This window comes from Bufo gargarizans, chromosome 6 (assembly GCF_014858855.1).
Source record: "Bufo gargarizans isolate SCDJY-AF-19 chromosome 6, ASM1485885v1, whole genome shotgun sequence".
NCBI classification, from domain to species: Eukaryota; Metazoa; Chordata; class Amphibia; order Anura; family Bufonidae; genus Bufo; species Bufo gargarizans.
The window spans coordinates 36,526,043-36,550,717 of NC_058085.1; the positions used below are offsets into that span (position 1 = coordinate 36,526,043).

A 24,675-nucleotide genomic window follows, 5' to 3' on the forward strand; every position below is an offset into this window, starting at 1 on the left:
AATAGGAGATTCTTTACTGTAAGAGCAGTGAGACTATGGAACGCTCTGGCAGAGGAGGTGATGATGGTGAACTCACTAAAATAGTTCAAGAGGGGCCTGGATATATTTCTGGAGTGTAATAATATAGTTACTAGAGATGGGTCATTGATCCAGGGAGTATTCTGATTGATTGGAATCGGGAAGGAATTGTTCCCCTAAGATAAGGAAAATTGGCTTCTACCCCAAGTTTTTTTTGCTTTTTCTCGTTTAAGTTTGCAGGATAACAGGCTGAACTGGATAGATGGAGGGTTTTTTGTCAGCCTTAAAAAACTATGTTACCCAATGTAAAAAAAATAAGGATTACTTACTGTAGATGTACAAAACAGTTACAGAATCATCTCCTGATATATTCAGACATATCAGATTTACAAAATCTGTCTTGTTCCTTAAGGGGTTAATGGGGTTATCCGAGCCTGGAAATGCCCCCGCATGCCCGGGCCCCTCACACTGATTCTACCTACCTTGCTCCCTGCACGGCCGCTGCTTCATCCAGTATCGGGGGGGGGGGGGGGCTAGCCAATGGCAGGCAGTGACAGGGATGAACCTCCCTAGCGTCATCCCCATCACCGCCTGCCATTAACTGCCCCCAACACTGGATGTTTTCATCCGCGCATGGGGAGAAGCGGTGCCATCCATGCTGGGACCAGGAGCAACGCTGGGCGCCAGGTAAGTAGAGTCAGTGTGAGGGCCTGGGCATATGGGGGGGGGGGGGGGGGGGTCATTTCCAGGCTCACATAACCCCTTTAATATTTAAGTAGATGTGATGTATGGATAAAACATTTCCCACATTGTGGACATAAAATATTTTTCTAAATTGTTTAATAGCCAACTAGAACTGACTATTGGCTAAAACACTTCCCATATATTGCACATCAGAATGGCTCTCATAATCTGGGCATGAAAATGGCTTCTCCCCTGTGTGAATTATCTGATGTTTATCAAAATCAAATTTATGGTTAAAACATTTACTGCATTCTGAACATGAAAATGGCTTCTCCCCTGTGTGAACTCTCTGATGTTTAACAAGATCTCCTTTCTGGTTGAAAGCTTTCCCACATTCTGAACATGAAAATGGCTTTTCCCCTGTGTGAATTCTGTGATGCGTAACAAGACTTGATTTGCGGTTGAAAGATTTTCCACATTCTGAACATGAAAATGGCTTCTCCCCTGTGTGACTTCTTTGATGTGCAACAAGATTTGTCTTCTGGTAGAAAGATTTTCCACAATCTGAACATGAAAAAGGCTTCTTTCCTGTGTGAATTTTCTTATGTCTTAAAAGAGCTGACTTATCGCTAAAACATTTTCCACATTCTAAGCAGGAAAATGGCTTCTCCCCTGTGTGAATTCTCTGATGTGTAACAAGAGCTGATTTATCTATAAAACATTTCCTACATTCTGGGCATGAAAATGACTTCTCCCTTGTGTGAATTCTCTCATGTATAACAAGATGTGCTTTGCGGTTAAAGTGTTTTTCACATTCTGAACATGAATATGGCTTCTCCCCTGTGTGAATTCTCAGATGTGTAATAAGATCTGATTTATAGACAAAACGTTTCCCACATTCTGAACATAAATATGGCTTTTCCCCTGTGTGAAATTTCTCATGTTTAACAAGGTTTGATTTATGGTTAAACTGTTTTCCACATTCTAAACATGAATACAGCTTCTCTCCTGTGTGATTTCTTTCATGAGCAACAAGATTTGACTTTTTGTTAAAACATTGTCCACATTGTAAACATGAAAAAGTGTTCTCCCCTGTGTAATGTGTTTGATGTTCACTCCTTCTGTGACTTTCATTTTGCTTAACAGTCTGTGATGAATCAAAAGATTGGTACCGATCCAAAAAATCAGATGATAGATCTTTACTGTTAAAGGCCGAGAATACATCTGAGATGGTGACATGCTTTTCATATGTATCCTCTGTGCTCCTCTCTGCCAAGAATAAAACAGATTTTTATTATTTTTAGATAATCTAACCTTAACATTATATTGATATTTTATAACATTTCTATATAAAAAGTCTGCACAAATTACAAGGCATGGAACAAAATTCAACACCTGATCCGGGTGGGAAAGCAGACCAGTAGCCAGAACCAGTAGATCATGATGCTGTGTCATCAAGCTGTCCCATATATTTTTCCACAGTTGTGTTGAAGCCAGCATCTTTATAGTTTCACGTTTCAATGTGTCTACCACCACTGTTTTCTAGTGAAATAATCATTGAAGACTCAAGACGGGACCTGTGAGTCAGTGTTATTAAGTGGGGTCCGTTCTCACACACTGGCATCTACATACATTTAGCACAGATCAGGGCAGAGGAAAGGATCCATATGGTCCTGTACAAAGAAGTCACAACTTTGGAGCAAATGTAACAATGGATTATCAGCTTCAGATATTTTACATAAATATGGAGTGCAGCTAAGAGCCACTCAGTAAGCAAACACTTCTTAGCAATCAGAATACTTTTATGAGCCACATACATTTCTTCAGGTGGGTACAAATACACCAAACTTCCAAAAAGCTAAATATGACCAGCTAACAGAGGCCATTAGTGTCATTAACTGGGACATTGTCCTCAAAAATACAAATGTAGCCTAAAAATTGGATATTTCTAAAAACATTCTACATCCTGATTGTAAGAGGTACATATCTTATTGGAACAAGAAAAAAATCATATGTATAAATAAAAATGTAAAGGGAGCAATAAGTGACAAAAAGAAAGCATCTAAGGGGTATTCCGATAGGTACAAGTTATCCCCTATCCACAGGATAGGTGATAACTATTAGATTGGTGGGGATTCTACCACTGGGATTCCTACTAGATCACGAGAACGGAGGCCCCATAACCCCTGCGGCCGATTGCACATGCGTGCGGTCGCACCATTCATTTCTATGGGAGTTCTGGAGTTCTATGGAGCAAGGAACTTTGGGAACAAGGGACCACCCACAATGCCACGCATGCAGCCAATCAGCAGCCAGCCAGCCCTGTGATTTCACAGCCCTATAAATAGCCTCAGCCATCTTGGGTTCTGCCATTTTCCAGTGTACTAAGTGCAGGGAGAGATGTCAGTGGGACCTAGGGACAGTGCTAGAAAATACTTTAAAACTTTTATTTTGCTGTTTAGAAGTTCAGGGAAAGGATACAGGGTTTATTAGAAGAAAATATGCCTGTCTTATTTGCATTTGTGCAGTGCAGATATATGTTCTAAAGCATTTTTTTGCTTGTATTAGTGGGAAAAAGGGGCTTATTAGCTGTTGTGTGGTGAAGTGAGAAAATTACAGCCCTTTTCGGCATGTATTAGTGGCAAAAAAAATATATATTACTTGCCATTCAGTGGTGCAGTTATACGTTCTAAAGCCCTTTTTGGCGTGTATTAGTGGCAAAAAAATATATATTATTTGCCGTTCAGCTGTCCAATAATATGTTCTAAAGCCTTTTGTGGAGTGTATAATTGGAAAAAAGTAAGGGCCTATTTGCCGTTCAGAAGAGCATTTATATGTTCTTAAGCCTTTTTTGCCATGTATTAGTGGGGGGGGGGGGGGGGGGGGGCATTGTGTGGTGAAGTTAGAAAATTACAGACTTTTTTGGGGTGTTTTAATTTCCTTTTTATTTATTTGATCTAACAGTATGTCAGACAGAGAAGTGCCAGGCCCTGCACAGGGGAGAGGCCTTAATGTTTCTGGCGCAGGCACAGGTCGCAGCAGAGTAAGGGGACTTGGCAGCAGAAGTCACAGCGAGAGGATTGAGCTCCCAGTTTCATCTAGCGGTGGTGTCTTGACCAGCAACCCAGCAGTTCTTGAATGGTTGACTCGGTTATCTACTTTGTCCTAAGTGACATCAGACACCACCAGCCAAGAGTCGGTGAGTTCGCCAGACACAACCTTTAGTTGGCATGGCCCAGGGAGCAGGCCCTGTGCCCTCACCTGTCCTCAACCTGCCTCCCTGTCCTTTTCTGTTCCCTCAGCCAGACAAGTATTATATGCTGTGGGCTCAGCTCCACTATACAGCGAGGACGAGCTACTAGAGGTCAGTCAGCAGCTACTGGCCAGCCAAGATGTGGAGGAGACATCCGCCGCTTCCTCCGGTAGGTGGGCAAGTAGTGATGAGGAGAGTGGCGTGGGAGCTGGTGTTGCGAGCAGTCAGGCTCCTGACCCAGAGACCATTGAGGAGGACATCAGTGACGTGCAGACCGTACTTGATGATGATGATGATGTAGCTGATCGCACTTGGGAGCCGGGGTAATTAGGGACTTCATCATCATCGGGAGAAGAGAATGGCAGCTTGCCCGTGAGGCAGCAGTGGAGCCAGCAAGTTGCTAGCATGGCCAGGAGTCAGCAGGGTGGCAGCAGTGGGAGGTCGCGAGTCAAACGTGCCCGGGGTAGACCACCCACTACCTGCCCAGAAAGTAGTGGTGCAGGGGTTCACGAAAGCAGTAGCAGTCAGTCAGTGCGGAGTGTTAGGGGTAAAGTCACCTACTCGGCGGTGTGGCAGTTTTTTGTTAAGCCGCCGGAGGAGGTGAACATGGACATTTGTAGAATATGTGGGCAGAAGGTGAAGCTTGGCGAGGGTGCCAATGCTGGCACCACGGCCCTGCGTCAACATATGCAGCGTCACCATAAAGTGGCCTGGGAGAACCGTGGCTCCAATGTGGTGGTACGGCCTGCAGCAGCAACCACTGCATCAACCAGTGGCACACACCCAATTTCAGGCAGTCAAGACTCCACCACCTCAGCTAAAGGGAGCTGTCTGTCCTTCCCATCATCTGCTGGTCCTGATGCTCCTGCTCCTCATCAGTCATTCCGTCATGCGTGCACGCATCCAACAGCGCAGAAGCTGAATGTGCTCCTGGCCAAGTTGCTGGTGCTGCAGTACCTCCCTTTCTAAGTGGTGGACTCTGCACCTTTCAGCACCTTGTGCCGAGCCGAGGTGGAGAGTCCCAAGCCGTCATTTCTTTGCCAAAAAGTCAGTACCAGCCGGGAGACGTACGTAGAACAGAAGGTGGGCCAGTCCTTGAGCCTGTCGGTGCCTGCCAAAGTGCACGGCAGCGCCAACGTGTGTGGACGGCACTGCGTCAAGGAAGGCTGAGCCATGCGTCCTGCATGGTACACGTGTTCAATCTGGTTGTCAAGCGGTTCCTGAAGTCTTCCACCCATCTGCAAGACATCCTAAAAATAGCCAGGAAACTTTGCATGCACTTTAGCCACTCGTACACCGCAAAGCACACCCTCCTTGAGCTGCAGCGGCAGAACGGCATCCCCAACATAGGCTGATATGTGACGTTTCCACCCATTGGAATTCCACCCTCCATATGTTGGACCGACTATACGAACAGAGAAAGGCCATAAACAATTTCTTAATGATCCAAGCGGACAGGAGTACTCCCATGTGTAACTTCGATGTTAGACAGTGGCAGCTCATGCGTGACACTTGCCGTTTTCTCAGGCCCTTTGAGGAGGCCATGTTATTTGTCAGTCGCCAGGACTACGGGATGAACAACGACCTTGCCCACATCTTATCATACCAGCAGGTGCACCTGGAGGTCGCCCTGTAGCTCACTATGTGGGACAGGAGCAGTAGCTCATATAAGATGTGACCTTCTACAAGCGCCACCTTATGGAATTTCCATAAGTTCATATGTTAAAGTCTGTTTGACATAGTTCTTGTGTGGTCTTCCCAACATATCATTTCTCGCAGCTACACATGGCCACATAGATAATTCCTTTCGTGCTGCAGTTAATAATTCACCTGATCACACATGATTATATAAATGGACCATACAAAAAAATATCGAGGGAAGCTATTCTGTGTTAAACCCACTCAAAAAACAAGCGGCCGCTCCCTACGCCTGGAGAAAAAAAGATTCAGTCATAAGAGGTGACAAGCTTTCTTTATAGTAAGAGCTGTGAATCTCTGGAATAGCCGCAGGAGCTGATCACAGCAAATACAGGAGATGGCTTCAGAAAAGGTTTAGATGACTTTTTAATTCAAAATAACATTGAGGCTTCTAACAATGTATAGAAATCTTGTTCTACACACCCTTTCCCTTTGGCCCAACCCCTTTTTAAAAGGAAGGTGGACATTGATCCAGGGGATTTGTTCTGTGGATCAATATAGCAGGATTACAGGTTGGACTTGATGGACTTTTGTCTTTTTCCAACCTTAACAAATATGTAACTTTCATCACAGCTGCAATTTTTTTCTGTTGCACAATCCATGTTTCTTATCCATGACTTCATAATAACCCACTGGTTTTCTACAGTTAATTCTTCGAGTTTCCAGTTCAATCCTATACGTGCTCCATGGGTTGCCTGGCAGGGTGCCTGGTCTTGAGGTCTTGAAAACCTACGTCTGCAGTGTTGTTAGCAGTTTCAGAACAAGCACATATTTTTCACTGTTCATCGGGTCCTCAGTGAGGTGGAGTGTCTCTGGTCCAGCAATTGTAAAGCACTCCCAATACATCAGTCTGGGTGGGTGATTTGGGACTTGTTAGATAGCGTCAGGTCGAAGTGGATCTCTTGGTGAGCCTCAAATGGACTTTTATTGATGTAATTGCAGTTCAAAGTGAGATCTATCAGGAAAATTTTGCCACTTTTTGACAATTCAATCAATGTTCATATGTCCACTACAACCTGTTAATGTGGCAGTTTAAAATGGCTTCTTGACAGGTTATCTAACCCTGCGGCCACATTCCAGCGCACAGGGCATGGACATCGAATCCATGGGATGCCATTTCTCTCCTGATACAGCATCATCTCATGGAGTTATATTCCTGTTTCTTCCACAGCGCACTTTCTAGAAAGGCTATGCTGTACTTGGCTCTTTTTGCAGTTTCACAATTTTTAAAACACTCAATTTCCCCACAACAACGAGTTTTGTGATTTCCTAAATCGTCTATTCAGTATTTTCTTTCAAGGTAAAAATTATGGAGCCATTTAAGGGAGTGATGTCCATCTCTACACCAGAAAGTAAAAATCTTGGAAAACACAATGAGCGTCTCGATGAGAATCAATGACATTCACTTTCATGTCCCAATTACTTTGCACAGGACTGTGATTGTTGGATCTGCTGATAATGTAGCCGCTGTGTCTGTAAAATCTGATGGAGATTTCCATTATTTTTTTTAAATCAGAAACCAATACATCTTATAAGTTATCCTCATTCTTTTGTCTCTCTGTGGTCATTTGTGATTGGCCGCAGTCGTGTGGAAAGGTCGGTGTCAGACGTACTGCCGTGTGCAGATCCCTGAGCACTCCCATAATTCTCTGAAATATGTTGGGTTCACGAACAATGTCTGTGTGTAATGGATTATTAATAATGGTTGCACTTTATGTATAATATACCCAGTTATAAAACATTTTCATTGCAATAATAAAAGTTAAAGGGACTCTGTCACCACATAAAACAGCATTAATGAAACATATAAAACCGTTCTGTACATACAATAATTCGATATGCTGTGTAGGGGGTTAGCTCTTCTCCGGGGGTCATTCACACAAGTATCGTCGCCAGACACCAAGTTTCAGGTCCAAACATCACTTTATTTGGCACCTCAGCAAACCAAACATAAATGATACAAAATAAACACCTGTCTGGCTGGGCTCTAACTAAACATATAATAACCTGACTCACCTAAAGGACCGTTCACACACGGTCATAACATGCGGCTTTCTCAGCCCAATAGTCAAGCAGCCTCCAGGCTGTAGGAAATGCAATTCTCTTTGGGTGATTGTGGACCAGCAGTCCTCCTGACTCTGACCTTGTGCCGCAGGCGTCACTGCATCCCCCAAATTCCAGACTGTCCCTTAGCCTCGTGGTCCCTCAGCCTAGCCCGGCTAAGACCACACAGACAGAGCCTCCAGGCCTCTGTCTACAGGTAACACACTTTCTCCTTTCTGACACTCTGGGGGGTGCCTTATGCCAGGCTGATTACCTCCAGCTTGTCTCACCTGTGGTGGAATAGGGGCGTGGACTGCACTATCCACCCCTTCCTTGCCTCCAACCTGCGTGAGACCTGTCACTGTCTCACATATCCCCCCCCCCCTTTGTTCAAGCCCGTGAGGGTGAACACCTGCATAACCATGGGAGGCTATCGACCTGGCCTGGACGTGGGGACACAGTGATGCCTGCGGTACAAGGGCCACAAGGTCAGAGTCGGGAGAACTGCTGGACCACAATCCCCCAAAGGGACTTGCGGTTGCTACAGCCTGGAGGCTGCTGGGCTAGCTAAGAAAGCCGCATGTTATGACTGTGTCTGAACAGCACTCTATAAGTGAGTCAGGGATTCTACCCTATGTTTAGTTAGAGCCCAGCAGGGCAGGTATTTGTTTTATATTATTGTTTGTTGTTGCTGGTGTTGCCCAATAAATGCAAAGTTTGGACAGTATATCCGTGTCTGGTGAAGTAACCTGTAAGAATGACCCCCGGAGAAGAGCTAAACCCCCACAGCTGTCATGTCACACAATGACTATCCTCAATGTGCTCCCTGAAGTGTCTACAAGGGGTCCATTAGACAGCTGCCATCAGATATTTTGTGAGATTGGGCAAAGCCCTGGAGTAAGATGGAGGATAGGATTAAAGTCTTCAGTAGTAGTGGGTGAGCATAACACCACAGCAAGCTGTCACTGACCACTGGGGATGGTTTCCTGTGATTACTTCCTTACTCCAGGACACTGATAACTTTACTGAGACGGGTACTAAAGCTCAGGGATGGATCCTTCTATTTCACCTGTTTACCCTTTCCCGGTAGTGACTCTGCCATAATGCTCTTCCAAATTTCCCAAAAATTCAGAAGTGTAAGTAAATCCTCTAGTTACTGCTGAAAGAGGGATCATAGAAGTTACAACGTTCTGATCAATACTGTGGGACTCCATGTAGTGCTAAAAAGTGTGTGCTAGTAAAGGGAACCTGTCAGAAAGTATGTGCCCCCCAAACTGCCACCAGTACCTGACAGTGGAATGAGGAATCGGTATCCAGTGAAGGAGCAGAATCTGTGAGTCTTCTCTGCTTTATTTAGTGGTTACTACTCACCTGGGCGGTTATCTGTAGGAATGTCCCCTATACTCTGCTCCTCTCCCCTCAGATGTGTCTCTGTAACATATATAATGTTCAGATCTTCACCCGGATTCAGAAGCTGTGAAAGAAATATTGTAGAAGTCATCAGGCGGTTGGAGAAGTCGTATGGAATGTTTTATGTGATAAGAAAGATCAGTAATTAGCAGAACAACCAGTGATTAAATGACAGCAGGAGATATCTTCAGATCTTTTGTATAAATCCAACCTGTTGGTTCCTTATTCCGACCAGCAGTCTCCATAACTAGAAAACTGTGAGAAGATCCAGACAACTTGTAATGTCCATGTACTCCTGCCATCTCCACCTTTCTCATTATACAAGGATAAAACATATAATACTGGTGGATAAAACAAGACTGAACACAAGACCTTCACAGCCTTCTACAGATCATAGGGAACATTTCATGAGACCTTATCTCCATCTACCTGATCATCCTGTGGGACATTGTGATGTTCTTCTGAACCATCCTGTGGAAGAAGAGGACTGGGACATCTCTCCGGTGTTCTTATCTCTTTCTTAACTGTAGGAAACACATCCAGTGACTGAATTCATTACTTACATACAGATAATGAGAGGACATGTACATTTAGTCATGTCTATTACCTGGTGATGTGAGGGGCCGGTGATCCTCCATCATGACGTCCTTGTACAGATCTTTGTGTCCTTCTAAATACTCCCACTCCTCCATGGAAAAATAGACGGTGACATCCTGACACCTTATAGGAACCTGACAACACAATGATACAGTCATCACCCAGATCCCTTCATAGCGTTCCTGTATAATGTCCCAGCATTCCCAGCAGTGTCACCTCTCCAGTCAGCAGCTCAATCATCTTGTTGATGAGCTCTAGGATCTTCTCTCTATTGATTTCCTCATGTATCAGGGGGTGAGGTATAGGCCCTGTGATTGGGCTCAGGGTTCTTCTCCATCCTTCAGACACAGGGACCTGACAGCACCCACTAGAGGTCTTCTTCACTACTGTGTAGTCCTGGTTATGAAGAGACACAGTAATAAATATCACTCCATACATCTCCAGAGTCCCTCACCTCTCCAGTCATGTCCATCTGTTAGTAACATAGAGAAGATGATGTAATGTGACATCATCAGAATCTCTCACCTCTCCAGTAAGCCGGAAGAGGATCTCTAGGGTGAGATTTATTATACTCTCCGCCATCTTGTTCCTGTCCCTATCCATCCTTGACGGGTCAATCAGGAGAAGGATCTTATAAAGAAGATATCCAATGAGCGGATCCTATATTGTAGGAACCTGAATGGAAAGAAGATGAAACGATGTAAAATCCTACAAAATCCCATGTAAAATACATTTACTGGAGATAATAAGAGGAGACACCGGAGGAGATAATAAAGTGTAGATGCTGAATATCCAGTAAAGGCAGCTTCAGGACTAAGCATGCCCCCCCCCCCCCCCTCCCTTACACACACACACACACACACACACACATTACCACTATAGTCAATTATAGATAGCAGCAGTGATGTCATTATAAAGCTTTCATTTGGTAGATGATGTCATAGATCTGGAGCTCACCACCAGTCTATATCCAGTGAGTAAAGCTGGTGGTGGTCACTGTGTATACAGGTCACCACTGCTCCATCACTGCTGGAAAGACTAAGGAAGGGGCTGGAGGACAGTGTCTGCCTCAAAGGGAAAGGGAAGAGAGCTGGTAATTAAAGGGTTAATTACGCCTCTGCCCCAGTAATCCTGGCAGACAATGGCGGTGACTGTACACATACCTCCACCTCCACCGCTGGACACTACATGGATGGGAGAAGGGGAGATAGTGGGCTAAAGGACCTTTCATGATGTCATGACCATGTGACCATGTGTGGGAGGAGTCAGGCTCCAGGCTGTGTTGTTGAGGGAGGTAAAAGAAGGACCTGTGATGATGTCATGACCATGTGAGCATGTGTGGGAGGAGTCAGGCTCCAGGCTGTGTTTCTTCAAGAGCAGGTAAGGTTACTCTCACACTAGCACTAGCACTTCTCTGGCAGGCTGTTCTGGCCGCTAGTGCACCGTGCCGCCGGCACTGTACATTATACACACAGCTCTGCACCGTACATTATACACACACACAACTCTGCACTGTACATTATACACACACAGCTCTGCACCGTACATTATACACACAGCTCTGCACTGTACATTATACACACAGCTCTGCACTGTACATTATACACACACAGCTCTGCACTGTACATTATACATACAGCTCTGCACCGTACATTATACACACAACTCTGCACTGTACATTATACACACACAGCTCTGCACTGTACATTATACACACACAGCTCTGCACCGTACATTATACACACAGCTCTGCACCATACATTATACACACAGCTCTGCGCTGTACATTATACACACAGCTCTGCACTGTGCATTATACACACACAGCTCTGCACTGTACATTATACACACAGCTCTGCACTGTACATTATACACACAGCTCTACACTGTACATTATACACACAGCTCTGCACTGTACATTATGCACACACAGCTCTGCACTGTACATTATACACACACAGCTCTGCACTGTACATTATACACACACAGCTCTGCACTGTACATTATACACACACAGCTCTGCACTGTACATTATACACACAGCTCATCACTGTACATTATACACACACAGCTCTGCACTGTACATTATACACACACAGCTCTGCACCGTACATTATACACACAGCTCTGCACTGTACATTATACACACAGCTCTGCACTGTACATTATACACACACAGCTCTGCACTGTACATTATACACACACAGCTCTGCACTGTACATTATACACACACAGCTCTGCACTGTACATTATACACACACAGCTCTGCACTGTACATTATACACACACAGCTCTGCACCGTACATTATACACACAGCTCTGCACCGTACATTATACACACAGCTCTGCACCATACATTATACACACAGCTCTGCGCTGTACATTATACACACAGCTCTGCACTGTACATTATACACACAGCTCTACACTGTACATTATACACACAGCTCTGCACTGTACATTATGCACACACAGCTCTGCACTGTACATTATACACACACAGCTCTGCACTGTACATTATACACACACAGCTCTGCACTGTACATTATACACACAGCTCATCACTGTACATTATACACACACAGCTCTGCACTGTACATTATACACACACAGCTCTGCACTGTACATTATACACACAGCTGTGCACTGTACATTATACACACAGCTGTTCACTGTACATTATACACACACAGCTCTGCACTGTACATTATACACACATAGCTCTGCACTGTACATTATACACACAGCTCTGCACTGTACACTATACACACACAGCTCTGCACTGTACATTATACACACAGCTCTGCACTGTACATTATACACACAGCTCTGCACTGTACATTATACACACAGCTCTGCATTGTACATTATACACACATAGCTCTGCACTGTAGATTATACACAGCTCTGCATTGTACATTATACACATACAGCTCTACACTGTACATTATACACACATAGCTCTGCACTGTACATTATACACACACAGCTCTGCACTGTACATTATACACACTAGCTCTGCACTGTACATTATACACACAGCTCTGCACTGTACATTATACACACACAGCTCTGCACTGTACATTATACACACAGCTCTGCACTGTACATTATACACACAGCTCTGCACTGTACATTATACACACAGCTCTGCACCGTACATTATACACACACAGCTCTGCACCGTACATTATACACACAGCTCTGCACTGTACATTATACACACACAGCTCTGCACTGTACATTATACACACACAGCTCTGCACTGTACATTATACACACACAGCTCTGCACTGTACATTATACACACCAGCTCTGCACTGTACATTATACACACACAGCTCTGCACTGTACATTATACACACGCAGCTCTGCACTGTACATTATACACACAGCTCTGCACTGTACATTATACACACAGCTCTGCACTGTACATTATACACACACAGCACTGCACTGTACATTATACACACGACTCTGCACTGTACATTATACACACACAGCTCTGCACTGTACATTATACAACACAGCTCGTGCACTGTACATTATACACACAGCTGCTGCACTGTACATTATACACACAGCTCTGACTGTACATTATACCACACATAGCTCTGCACTGTACATTATACACACAGCGCTGCACTGTACACTATACACACACAGCTCTGCACTGTACATATACAACAGAGCTCTGCACTGTACATTATACACACAGCTCTGCACTGTACAGTATACACACAGCTCTGCATGTACATTAGACACCACATAGCTCTGCACTGTGAATTATACACACAGCTCTGCATTGTACATTATACACATACAGCTCTACACTGTACAGTATACACCACATGCTCTGCACTGTACATTATACACACAGCTCTGCACTGTACATTAATACACATATAGCTCTGCACTGTACATTATACACACAGCTCTGGCACCGTACATTATACACACAGCACTGCAGCGTACATTATACAACAGCTACGGCACTGTACATTCTACACACAGCTCTGCACTGTACATTATACACACAGTCTCTGCACCGTACATTATACACACCAGCTCTGCACCGTACATTATACACACACAGCTCTGCACTGTACATTATACACACAGCTCTGCACTGTACATTATACACACACAGCTCTGCACTGTAAATTATACACAACAGCTCTGCACTGTACATTATACACACCAGCTCTGCACTGTACATTATACACACAGCTCTGCACGTACAGTATATCAACACACAGCTCTGCACTGTACATATACCAACACCAGCTCTGCACTGTACATTATACACACAGCTCTGCACTAGTACATTAGTACACACAGCTCTGCACTGTATCATTATACACACACAGCTCTGCACTGTACATTATACACAAAGCTCTGCACTGTAACATTATACCACAGCATCTGCACTGTACCTTATACACACACAGCTCTGGCACTGTACCTTATACACAGCAGCTCTGCCGTACATTATACAACAGCTCTGCACGTACATTATACACACCAGCTCTGCACTGTACATTATACACACACGCTCTGCACTGTACATTATACAACACATAGCTCTGCACTGTACATTATCCACACAGCTCTGCACTGTACATTATACACACACAGCTCTGCACTGTACATTATACACACCAGCTCTGCCCGTAACATTATACACCACAGCTCTGCACCTGTACATTATACACAAGCTCTGCACTGTACATTATACACCAGCTCTGCAGCTGTACATTATACACACAGCTCTGCACTGTACATTATACACACTGCACTGTACATTATACACACAGCTCTGCGCTGTACATTATACACACACAGTTCTGCACTGTACATTATACACACAGCTCTGCACTGTACATTATACACACAGCTCTGCACTGTACATTATACACAAAGCTCTGCACTGTACATTATACACACAGCTCTGCACTGTACATTATACACACAGCTCTGCTCTGTACATTATACACACACAGCTCTGCACTGTACATTATACACACACAGCTCTGCACTGTACACTATACACACACAGCTCTGCACTGTACATTATACACAGAGCTCTGCACTGTACATTATACACACACTGCTCTGCACTGTACATTATACACAGCTCTGCACTGTACATTATACACACAGCTCTGCACTGTACATTATACACACAGCTCTGCACTGTACATTATACACACAGCTCTGCACCGTACATTATACACACAGCTCTGCACTGTACATTATACACAAAGCTCTGCACTGTACATTATACACACACAGCTCTGCACTGTACATTATACACACACAGCTCTGCACCGTACATTATACACACAGCTCTGCACTGTACATTATACACACACATCTCTGCTCTGTACATTATACACACACAGCTCTGCACTGTACATTATACACACAGCTCTGCATTGTACATTATACACAGCTCTGCACTGTACATTATACACACAGCTCTGCATTGTACATTATACACAGCTCTGCACTGTACATTATACACACAGCTCTGCACTGTACATTATACACACACACACAGCTCTGCACTGTACATTATACACAGCTCTGCACTGTACATTATACACACAGCTCTGCACCGTACATTATACACACACAGCTCTGTACTGTACATTATACACACACAGCTCTGCACTGTACATTATACACACAGCTCTGCACTGTACATTATACACACACAGCTCTGCACTGTACATTATACACACACAGCTCTGCACTGTACATTATACACACACAGCTCTGCACTGTACATTATACACACACAGCTCTGCGCTGTACATTATACACACACAGCTCTGCACTGTACATTATACACACACAGCTCTGCACCGTACATTATACACACAGCTCTGCACCATACATTATACACACAGCTCTGCGCTGTACATTATACACACAGCTCTGCACTGTACATTATACACACAGCTATGCACTGTATATTATACACACCCAGCTATGTACTGTACGTTATACACACACAGCTCTGCACTGTACATTATACACACAGCTGTGCACTGTACATTATACACACAGCTGTTCACTGTACATTATACACACACAGCTCTGCACTGTACATTATACACACACAGCTCTGCACTGTACATTATACACACAGCTGTGCACTGTACATTACACACACAGCTCTGCACCGTACATTATATACACACAGCTCTGCACTGTACATTATACACACAGCTCTGCACTGTACATTATACACACAGCTCTGCACTGTACATTATACACACACACACAGCTCTGCATTGTACATTATACACAGCTCTGCACTGTACATTATACACACAGCTCTGCACTGTACATTATACACACACACACAGCTCTGCACTGTACATTATACACAGCTCTGCACTGTACATTATACACACAGCTCTGCACCGTACATTATACACACACAGCTCTGTACTGTACATTATACACACACAGCTCTGCACTGTACATTATACACACAGCTCTGCACTGTACATTATACACACACAGCTCTGCACTGTACATTATACACACACAGCTCTGCACTGTACATTATACACACAGCTCTGTACTGTACATTATACACACAGCTCTGCACTGTACATTATACACACACACACAGCTCTGCATTGTACATTATACACAGCTCTGCACTGTACATTATACACACAGCTCTGCACTGTACATTATACACACACACACAGCTCTGCACTGTACATTATACACACAGCTCTGCACTGTATATTATACACAGCTCTGCACTGTACATTATACACACACAGCTCTGCACTGTACATTATACACACAGCTCTGCACTGTACATTATACACACAGCTCTGCACTGTACATTATACACAGCTCTGCACTGTACATTATACACACAGCTCTGCACCGTACATTATACACACACAGCTCTGTACTGTACATTATACACACACAGCTCTGCACTGTACATTATACACACAGCTCTGCACTGTACATTATACACACACAGCTCTGCACTGTACATTATACACACAGCTCTGCACTGTACATTATACACACACAGCTCTGCACTGTACATTATACACACAGCTCTGCACTGTACATTATACACACACAGCTCTGCACTGTACATTATACACACAGCTCTGTACTGTACATTATACACACAGCTCTGCACTGTACAATATACACAACATTACTGTAGTATCACATATAAATCATTAGGGAGGATCATGGAGCAACTTCAATTCCTGACAAACACAATTCTCTGCTCGGGAGAAGTAAATGTGATGTCTCTATCTGGAGTCCATATAAAGGTCTGGACAACATAAAGGTAGACATATTGAACAGGAGACGGGCTGATCCAGTTGCATGGAGTCTCAACCAGATGGTTTACCAGACCCTGACTCAGAAATGGTGAACCCTGGAAATAGATTTATTTTCATCCAGAAGAAATTCTCTAGACCAGAGGGACAAGAACTCAGGGAAAGATGCGCTGGGACAACCTTGGAGCTTTCATCCAGCATATACAGTGGATATGAAAAGTCTACACACCCCTGTTAAAATGTCAGGTTTCTGTGAAGTAAAAAAATGAAACAAAGATAAATCATTTCAGAACTTTTTCCACCTTTAATGTGACCTATAAACTGTACCACTCAATTGAAAAATAAACTGAAATCTTTTAGGTAGAGGGAAGAAAAAATATAAAAATAATATGGTTACATAAGTGTGCACACCCTTAAACTAATACTTTGTTAAAGCACCTTTTGATTTTATCACAGCACTCAGTCTTTTGGGGTATGAGTCTATCAGCATGGCACATTTGGACTTGGCAAGATTTGCCCACTCTTCTTTGCAAAAACCCCCCAAATCTGTCAGATTGCGAGGGCATCTCCTGGGCACAGCCCTCTTCAGATCACCCCACAGATTTTTAATCGGATTCAGGTCTGTGCTCTGGCTGGGCCATTTCAAACTCTAATCTTCTTCTGATGAAGCCATTCCTTTGTAGATTTGGATGTATGCTTTGGGTCGTTGTCATGCTGATGTCAGTATGGGATCTGCATCTCCACTGCAGGGTGGCAGATCGCTGTCTACACATTGCAGCACTATGGGTCCCAGTACTGGCTTACCTTGTAGGAGACGCAGGTGCCCGCCAGCATACCGTCGCATCCGTCCTCTTTGCCAGGTGTCATCTGATGAGCTATAGCACGCGCGCGCGCACCTCTCCCTTTCTTATAGGAGTAGGCAGCTGGTTCCTGATTACCATCCCCACCCGAAGGCGGGACTAGTTGTATTTAAGGCAGCTTCACTCATCATGAAGTGCCCAAGCGTGGTTGTTGTACCTCTGGACTCCCGCTGAAGCACTCCACTGTGTCTGTTTGTTGGATTTCCTGGATTCTGACCTCCGCTTCATTTGACTACGCATCTGCCTGCTGTCTGTTTATTGGACCTCCTGGATTATAGACCTCTGCACTGCCTGACAACGCATCAGTCCATCTCTTCCAGTAAGTCTGCCTGGATCCAGTCCCTGCGCTGCCTATGAGACTGCTTATATCTGCACTGCCTGATTATGCATCTGCCCATGTAAAGTCTGCCTGGATCCAGACCCTGCGCTGCCTCTGAGACTGCTTATATCTGCATGCTATATTGCTCTGAACTTTGTGTTGCCTGTATCTGTCAAGTGACTTTTTGAATACTGTCTGCCAGTAAAGACCATCTGTTCCTTTATTCTGCCTTTGTTGGACTCTGTTCACACTACTGCAGGTAGCTGCATTCAAGGTAACAGGTGCAGACAGCAGGGTCCTGTCTCTGAGAGTCAGCAGTCTGCGATATTGGACTAATTCCAGTCCTCTATCAGCTGACAGAGGATCCACATCCTCTTGTTGTAACAGTACGCTTGGGCCATGGATCCCGCTGGCTCTAAACCAGGAATGTCTGAAGTACTACATGAACTTGAACAACAGCGTACCACCCAGAAACAGGTGATAAATTACTTGCAGCATGTAGCTGCTCGCCTGGACTCCCTTGCTACAGCACAGTCTGCACAGGCTCCTACTGCTCCTGCTGTCCCTGTTGCGGCTGCAGCACTGCCAAGCGTTTCCGGACCACGTTTATCTGCTCCGCCCCGTTACAGCGGCAACCCGAAAGCCTGTCGTGGGTTTCTTAACCAGTGTACAATTCACTTTGAACTGCTTCCTCATCACTTTCAATCAGACCGCGCCAAAGTGGCGTTCATTATCTCTCATCTCGAGGGTGAGGCTCTGGCCTGGGCAAATCCAATATGGGAGAGATCTGGTCCTATCACCAATAATGTGGCACTATTCATGGGCTCTTTTAAGAAGGTGTTTGAGGAGCCAGGTCGAGCTTCTTCTGCGGCTTCCTCTCTGCTGCACGTCCGTCAAGGAAGCTGGTCGGTGGGCCAATACGCCATTCAGTTCCGCACCTTAGCGTCTGAAGTTTTGTGGAATGAGGAGGCTTTGGTGGCGGCCTTTTGGGAAGGGTTGTCTGGACGTATTAAGGATGAACTTGCAGGTCGTGATGTGCCTACCTCCCTTGAGGCTCTGATCTCTCTGGCTATTAAAATCGACATACGGTTTTCGGAGCGAGCTCGGGAGGCCCGTCAAGAGAAAAGACTTCCACACACAACAACTGTTTAAGTCTAATATGTCTCAACCTCCATTACGCACCTCCTTTTCGGATCCTGAACCCATGCAGGTGAATTCCACTCGGCTCTCGGATGAGGAACGTCGTCTTCGCATGTCTTCTGGACTCTGCCTCTACTGTGGTGGTTCGGGTCACCGTGTCCGCAACTGTCCCCAGAAGTCGGGAAACTCCAATGCTTAGGGTCTTTGGGAGAGGCGGCTCTAGGCGAAAACTGCTCCACTCTCCAAATTCCTGTGACTCTGGTTCTTGGGGGCATCAAGGTCTCCATATCTGCTTCCTTGGATTCCGGGTCTGCGGGGAACTTCATACACCAAGCTATGGTGAGTCAATACCACATTCCTGTACGCCTGCTTCAAAATCCCCTGCTGGTGACTGCCGTCAGTGGACAAGTACTGACGGATCCAGTCCGGTTCATCACTGAGCCGTTGGAACTGCAGGTAGGGTGGTTACACGTTGAAAAGATTTCTCTATATGTGCTCCCTGAACTGTCCCATTCTCTTTTGCTGGGGTTGCCCTGGCTTAGGATGCACAATCCAGTAATCGAGTGGAGCTCTGGAGAGGTTCTTCAATGGGGACAGCTGTGCCAAGGCAAGTGCTTATGTTCCATTCAACGAAGGGTCTCTATATCCCCCCTAAAAATCTGGAGGCCTTGCCAGTGGTCTATCATTCCTTTACGGATGTGTTCGATAAAAAAGAGGCTGAGACACTACCTCCCCATCGCCCCTATGACTGCCCAATTGATTTACTATCTGGGACTTCTCCTCCTCGGGGTCGTGTTTATCCTCTGTCCCCTGCCGAATCGCAGGCAACAGCAGATTACATTAAGGAGAACCTTGAGAGGGGTTTCATCAGGAAGTCTTCATCACCTGCAGGGGCAGGATTCTTTTTTGTGAAAAAGAAAGATGGGTCTCTTCGCCCCTGTATAGACTACCGTGGCCTGAATAAGATCACCATCAAGAATAAATACCCTTTACCGTTAATTTCTGAATTATTTGATAGACTGCGTGGGGCTCGGATCTTCTCTAAGTTGGACTTGCGGGGGGCATATAATTTAATACGGATTCGTGAGGGTGACGAATGGAAGACAGCTTTTAATACCAGGGATGGCCACTATGAATACCTTCGGGCTCAGTAATGCCCCTGCTGTCTTCCAGGAGTTTGTCAATGACATTTTTCGAGATCTGCTCTATTCTTGTGTTGTTGTCTATTTGGATGATATTCTTATTTTTTCCAGAGACATCAGAACTCATCGCAGGCATGTGCAGATGGTCTTACAACGCTTACGAGAGAATCGTCTGTACGCTAAATTGGAAAAGTGTGTCTTTGAAAAGTCGTCCCTGCCCTTCCTGGGATACATCATCTCGGATCATGGTCTCAAAATGGATCCTGGAAAGGTGGCAGCAGTGCTCGACTGGCCCCGTCCCTCCGGCCTGAAGGCAATACAAAGGTTCCTGGGCTTTGCCAATTATTATCGTCAATTCATCTGTAATTTTTCTACCCTAACAGCTCCTATTTCTGGCCTGACCAAGAAGGGTGCCAATCCCAAACTGTGGTCCCCTGAAGCTGAGACAGCATTTTCCTCCCTCAAGCAAGCCTTTTCTTCAGCTCCAGTCCTTAGACGCCCATAACCCAACAAACAGTTCTTCTTGGAGGTGGACGCATCCTCTGTGGGAGCCGGGGCCGTCCTATCACAGAAGAATGCCTCAGGTCGTATGTCTCCTTGTGGTTTTTTTTCTAAGTTATTTTCCGCTGCCGAAAAAAACTATTCTATTGGGGACAGGGAACTCCTAGCAATTAAGTTGGCTCTAGAGGAATGGAGATATCTTCTGGAGGGTTCTAGCCTACCAGTCATAATTTACACCGATCATAAGAACCTCACCTATTTGCAGACAGCTCAACGACTTAATCCTCGTCAGGCCCGTTGGTCTCTCTTCTTTGCCCGATTTAATTTTCAATTGCATTTTCGGTCCGCTGACAAAAATATCAAAGCGGACGCTCTCTCCAGGTCCTTTGAAACCACAGATTCAGAAGACTAACCCCAGTTTATCATTGAACCAAATAAAGTAGTCCCAGTGGCTCCAGTTAACCTGTCCAAGGTTCCCCCAGGTAAGATCTTTGTTCCGGAATCTAAACGAAGGAAGGTTTTACAGTGGGGGCATGCATCCAAGATTGCCGGCCATCCAGGTCAACGGGGGACCTTGAATCTCATCTCCAGACATTACTGGTGGCCATCCATAACAGCGGATATTGTAGACTTTGTGGCTTCCTGTACCTTGTGTGCCCAGAATAAGTCTCCCAGACTGAAACCTGCAGGTTTATTATTGCCTCTTCCGGTGCCTGAGGTCCCCTGGCAGCATATTAGTATGGACTTCATAACCGATTTACCTGTCTCTGAGGGCTGTACAGTCATTTGGGTTGTCGTTGACCGTTTTTCTAAGATGTCGCACTTTATTCCGCTTCCAGGTCTGCCATCTGCTCCTCGTCTTGCTGAGCTATTTATTTTACATATCTTCCGCCTTCATGGATTTCCCCTCCATATCGTCTCGGATAGAGGAGTACAATTCACCTCCCGGTTCTGGAGATCTTTATGTAAGTCTCTGAATGTCTCTTTGGACTTCTCTTCTGCCTATCATCCACAGACTAACGGCCAGGTGGAACGCATGAACCAAATATTGGTCAGCTTCCTGCGACATTTCACCAATGCCCATCAGGATGACTGGGTGAAGCATCTTCCCTGGGCAGAATTTGCTCATAACAATAGAGTCAACCAAGCCACAGGTAAATCCCCATTTTTTTGTGGTCTATGGACGACATCCAAGTGTTCCTCTTCCTGTGCGGCCTTCTTCTGGAGTTCCTGCGGCAGATTCCTGTGTGGAGCAGCTGTCTCGGGTCTGGTCTGACACTAAAGTATCGCTTCGGAGAACAGCGGACCAGATGAAAAGGTCTGCGGATAAGAGGCGCAGACCTCCTCCTCAGTTTGCCATTGGAGACAAGGTATGGCTTTCTTCTAAGAATATCCGTCTCAGACTTCCCTCTTACAAACTGGCTCCGCGATTCTTGGGACCTTTTTCTGTGATCAAGAAAATTAATCCTGTTTCCTACAAGCTCAAACTACCTGCTACCTTGCGGATTCCCAACTCATTTCATGTTTCATTACTTAAGCCAGCTGTCTTTAACAGGTTTTGCAAAGGCACTTCACAGAACCCTCCTCCTGTCACTATGGATGATGAGTTTGAAGTTAAGGACATTCTAGACAGGAGGATTATCAGAGGTAAGACCTTCTATTTGGTGGACTGGAAGGGCTACGGGCCTGAAGAAAGGTCATGGGAATCTGCAGAGAATATTCATGCCCCTCTGTTGCTGAAGAAATTTCTATCCAGGTCAGCCGTGTGGAGGAGGGGGCGTAAGAGGGGGGGGGGTACTGTCAGTATGGGATCTGCATCTCCACTGCAGGGTGGCAGATCGCTGTCTACACATTGCAGCACTATGGGTCCCAGTACTGGCTTACCTTGTAGGAGACGCAGGTGCCCGCCAGCATACCGTCCTCTTTGCCAGGTGTCATCTGATGAGCTATAGCACGCGCGCGCGCACCTCTCCCTTTCTTATAGGAGTAGGCAGCTGGTTCCTGATTACCATCCCCACCCAAAGGCGGGACTAGTTGTATTTAAGGCAGCTTCACTCATCATGAAGTGCCCAAGCGTGGTTGTTGTACCTCTGGACTCCCGCTGAAGCACTCCACTGTGTCTGTTCGTTGGATTTCCTGGATTCTGACCTCCGCTTCATTTGACTACACATCTGCCTGCTGTCTGTTTATTGGACCTCCTGGATTATAGACCTCTGCACTGCCTGACAACGCATCAGTCCATCTCTTCCAGTAAGTCTGCCTGGATCCAGTCCCTGCGCTGCCTATGAGACTGCTTATATCTGCACTGCCTGATTATGCATCTGCCCATGTAAAGTCTGCCTGGATCCAGACCCTGCGCTGCCTCTGAGACTGCTTATATCTGCATGCTATATTGCTCTGAACTTTGTGTTGCCTGTATCTGTCAAGTGACTTTTTGAATACTGTCTGCCAGTAAAGACCATCTGTTACTTTATTCTGCCTTTGTTGGACTCTGTTCACACTACTGCAGGTAGCTGCATTCAAGGTAACAGGTGCAGACACCAGGGTCCTGTCTCTGAGAGTCAGCAGTCTGCGATATTGGACTAATTCCAGTCCTCTATCAGCTGACACAGAGGATCCACATCCTCTGGTCGTAACAGCTGAAAGATGAAGTTCCTCTTCATGTTCAGCTTTCTAGCAGAAGCCTGAAGGTTTTGTGCCAATATTGACTGATATTTGGAACTGTCCATAATTCCCGCTAGCTTAACTAAGGCCTCAGTTCCAGCTTAAGAAAAACAGCCCCTTGGCATGATGCTGCCGCCACCACCATGCTTCACTGTGGGTATGGTGTTCTTCTGGTGATATGCAGTGTTGTTTTGGGGCCAAACATATCTTTTTGGAATTATGACCAAAAATGTCAACCTTGGCTTCATCAGACCATAACACCTTTTCCCACATGCTTTTGGAAGACTTCAGATGTGTTTTTGCAAAATGTAGCCTGGTTTGGATGTTTTCAATTTTGGAGGGACGTCCAGTTCTTGATGATGTCACTGTTGTACCATATTTTCTCCATTTGGTGATGACTGTCTTCACTGTGTTCCATGGTATATCTAATGCCTTGGAAATTCTTTTGTACCCTTCTCCGGACTGATACCTTCTAACAATGAGATCCCTCTGATGCTTTGGAAGCTCTCTGTGGACCATGGCTTCTGCTGCGGGATGCAACTAAGATAATTTCAGGAAAGACCAACTAGAGCAGCAGAACTTTATTTGGGGTTAATCAGAGGCACTTTAAATGATGGCAGGTGTATGCCGACTCATATTTAACATGATTTTGAATGTGATTGCTTAATTCTGAACACAGCTACTTCTGTTCTTCTTAAATTCCTGCAGAAAGGGTTTAATGAGGGCATCAGACCTAAAACCTTGGGAGATCAAATATCTGCCCTCAGTGCTTTTCATGAAAAATAGCTTAACATCCATGGTTAATGAGGTCTTTTACAGTGACAGATGAGACCTAGACTTGAGATTTCTATCCCTCTCAAGATTAACCTGAGCACCATTTAAAGGGGGATCCCCATCTCAGACAATGGGGGCATATCGCTAGGATATGCCCCCATTGTCTGATAGGTGCAGGTCCCACCGCTGGGACCCACACCTACAACGAGAACCGAGCGGGGAGAGCTGTGGCTGG

The 24,675-nt window shown here is 45.2% G+C and overlaps 1 protein-coding gene across 1 annotated transcript in view; it reads right to left on the bottom strand.

Annotated features, from left to right (window-relative positions):
• Window positions 1-752: 752 nt before the first annotated feature.
• LOC122941949 (zinc finger protein 271-like) overlaps window positions 753-24,675 on the bottom strand; it is a 44,522-nt gene continuing 20,599 nt past the window's right edge. Inside the window, exons 6-8 of the mRNA XM_044299445.1 lie at window positions 9,536-9,630; window positions 9,068-9,170; window positions 753-1,971 (exon numbers count right to left, since the gene is read on the bottom strand). Coding sequence (XP_044155380.1) covers window positions 869-1,971; window positions 9,068-9,170; window positions 9,536-9,630 — 1,301 coding nt within the window. The 3' untranslated portion in view covers window positions 753-868. The remainder of the gene's footprint in view (window positions 1,972-9,067; window positions 9,171-9,535; window positions 9,631-24,675) is intronic.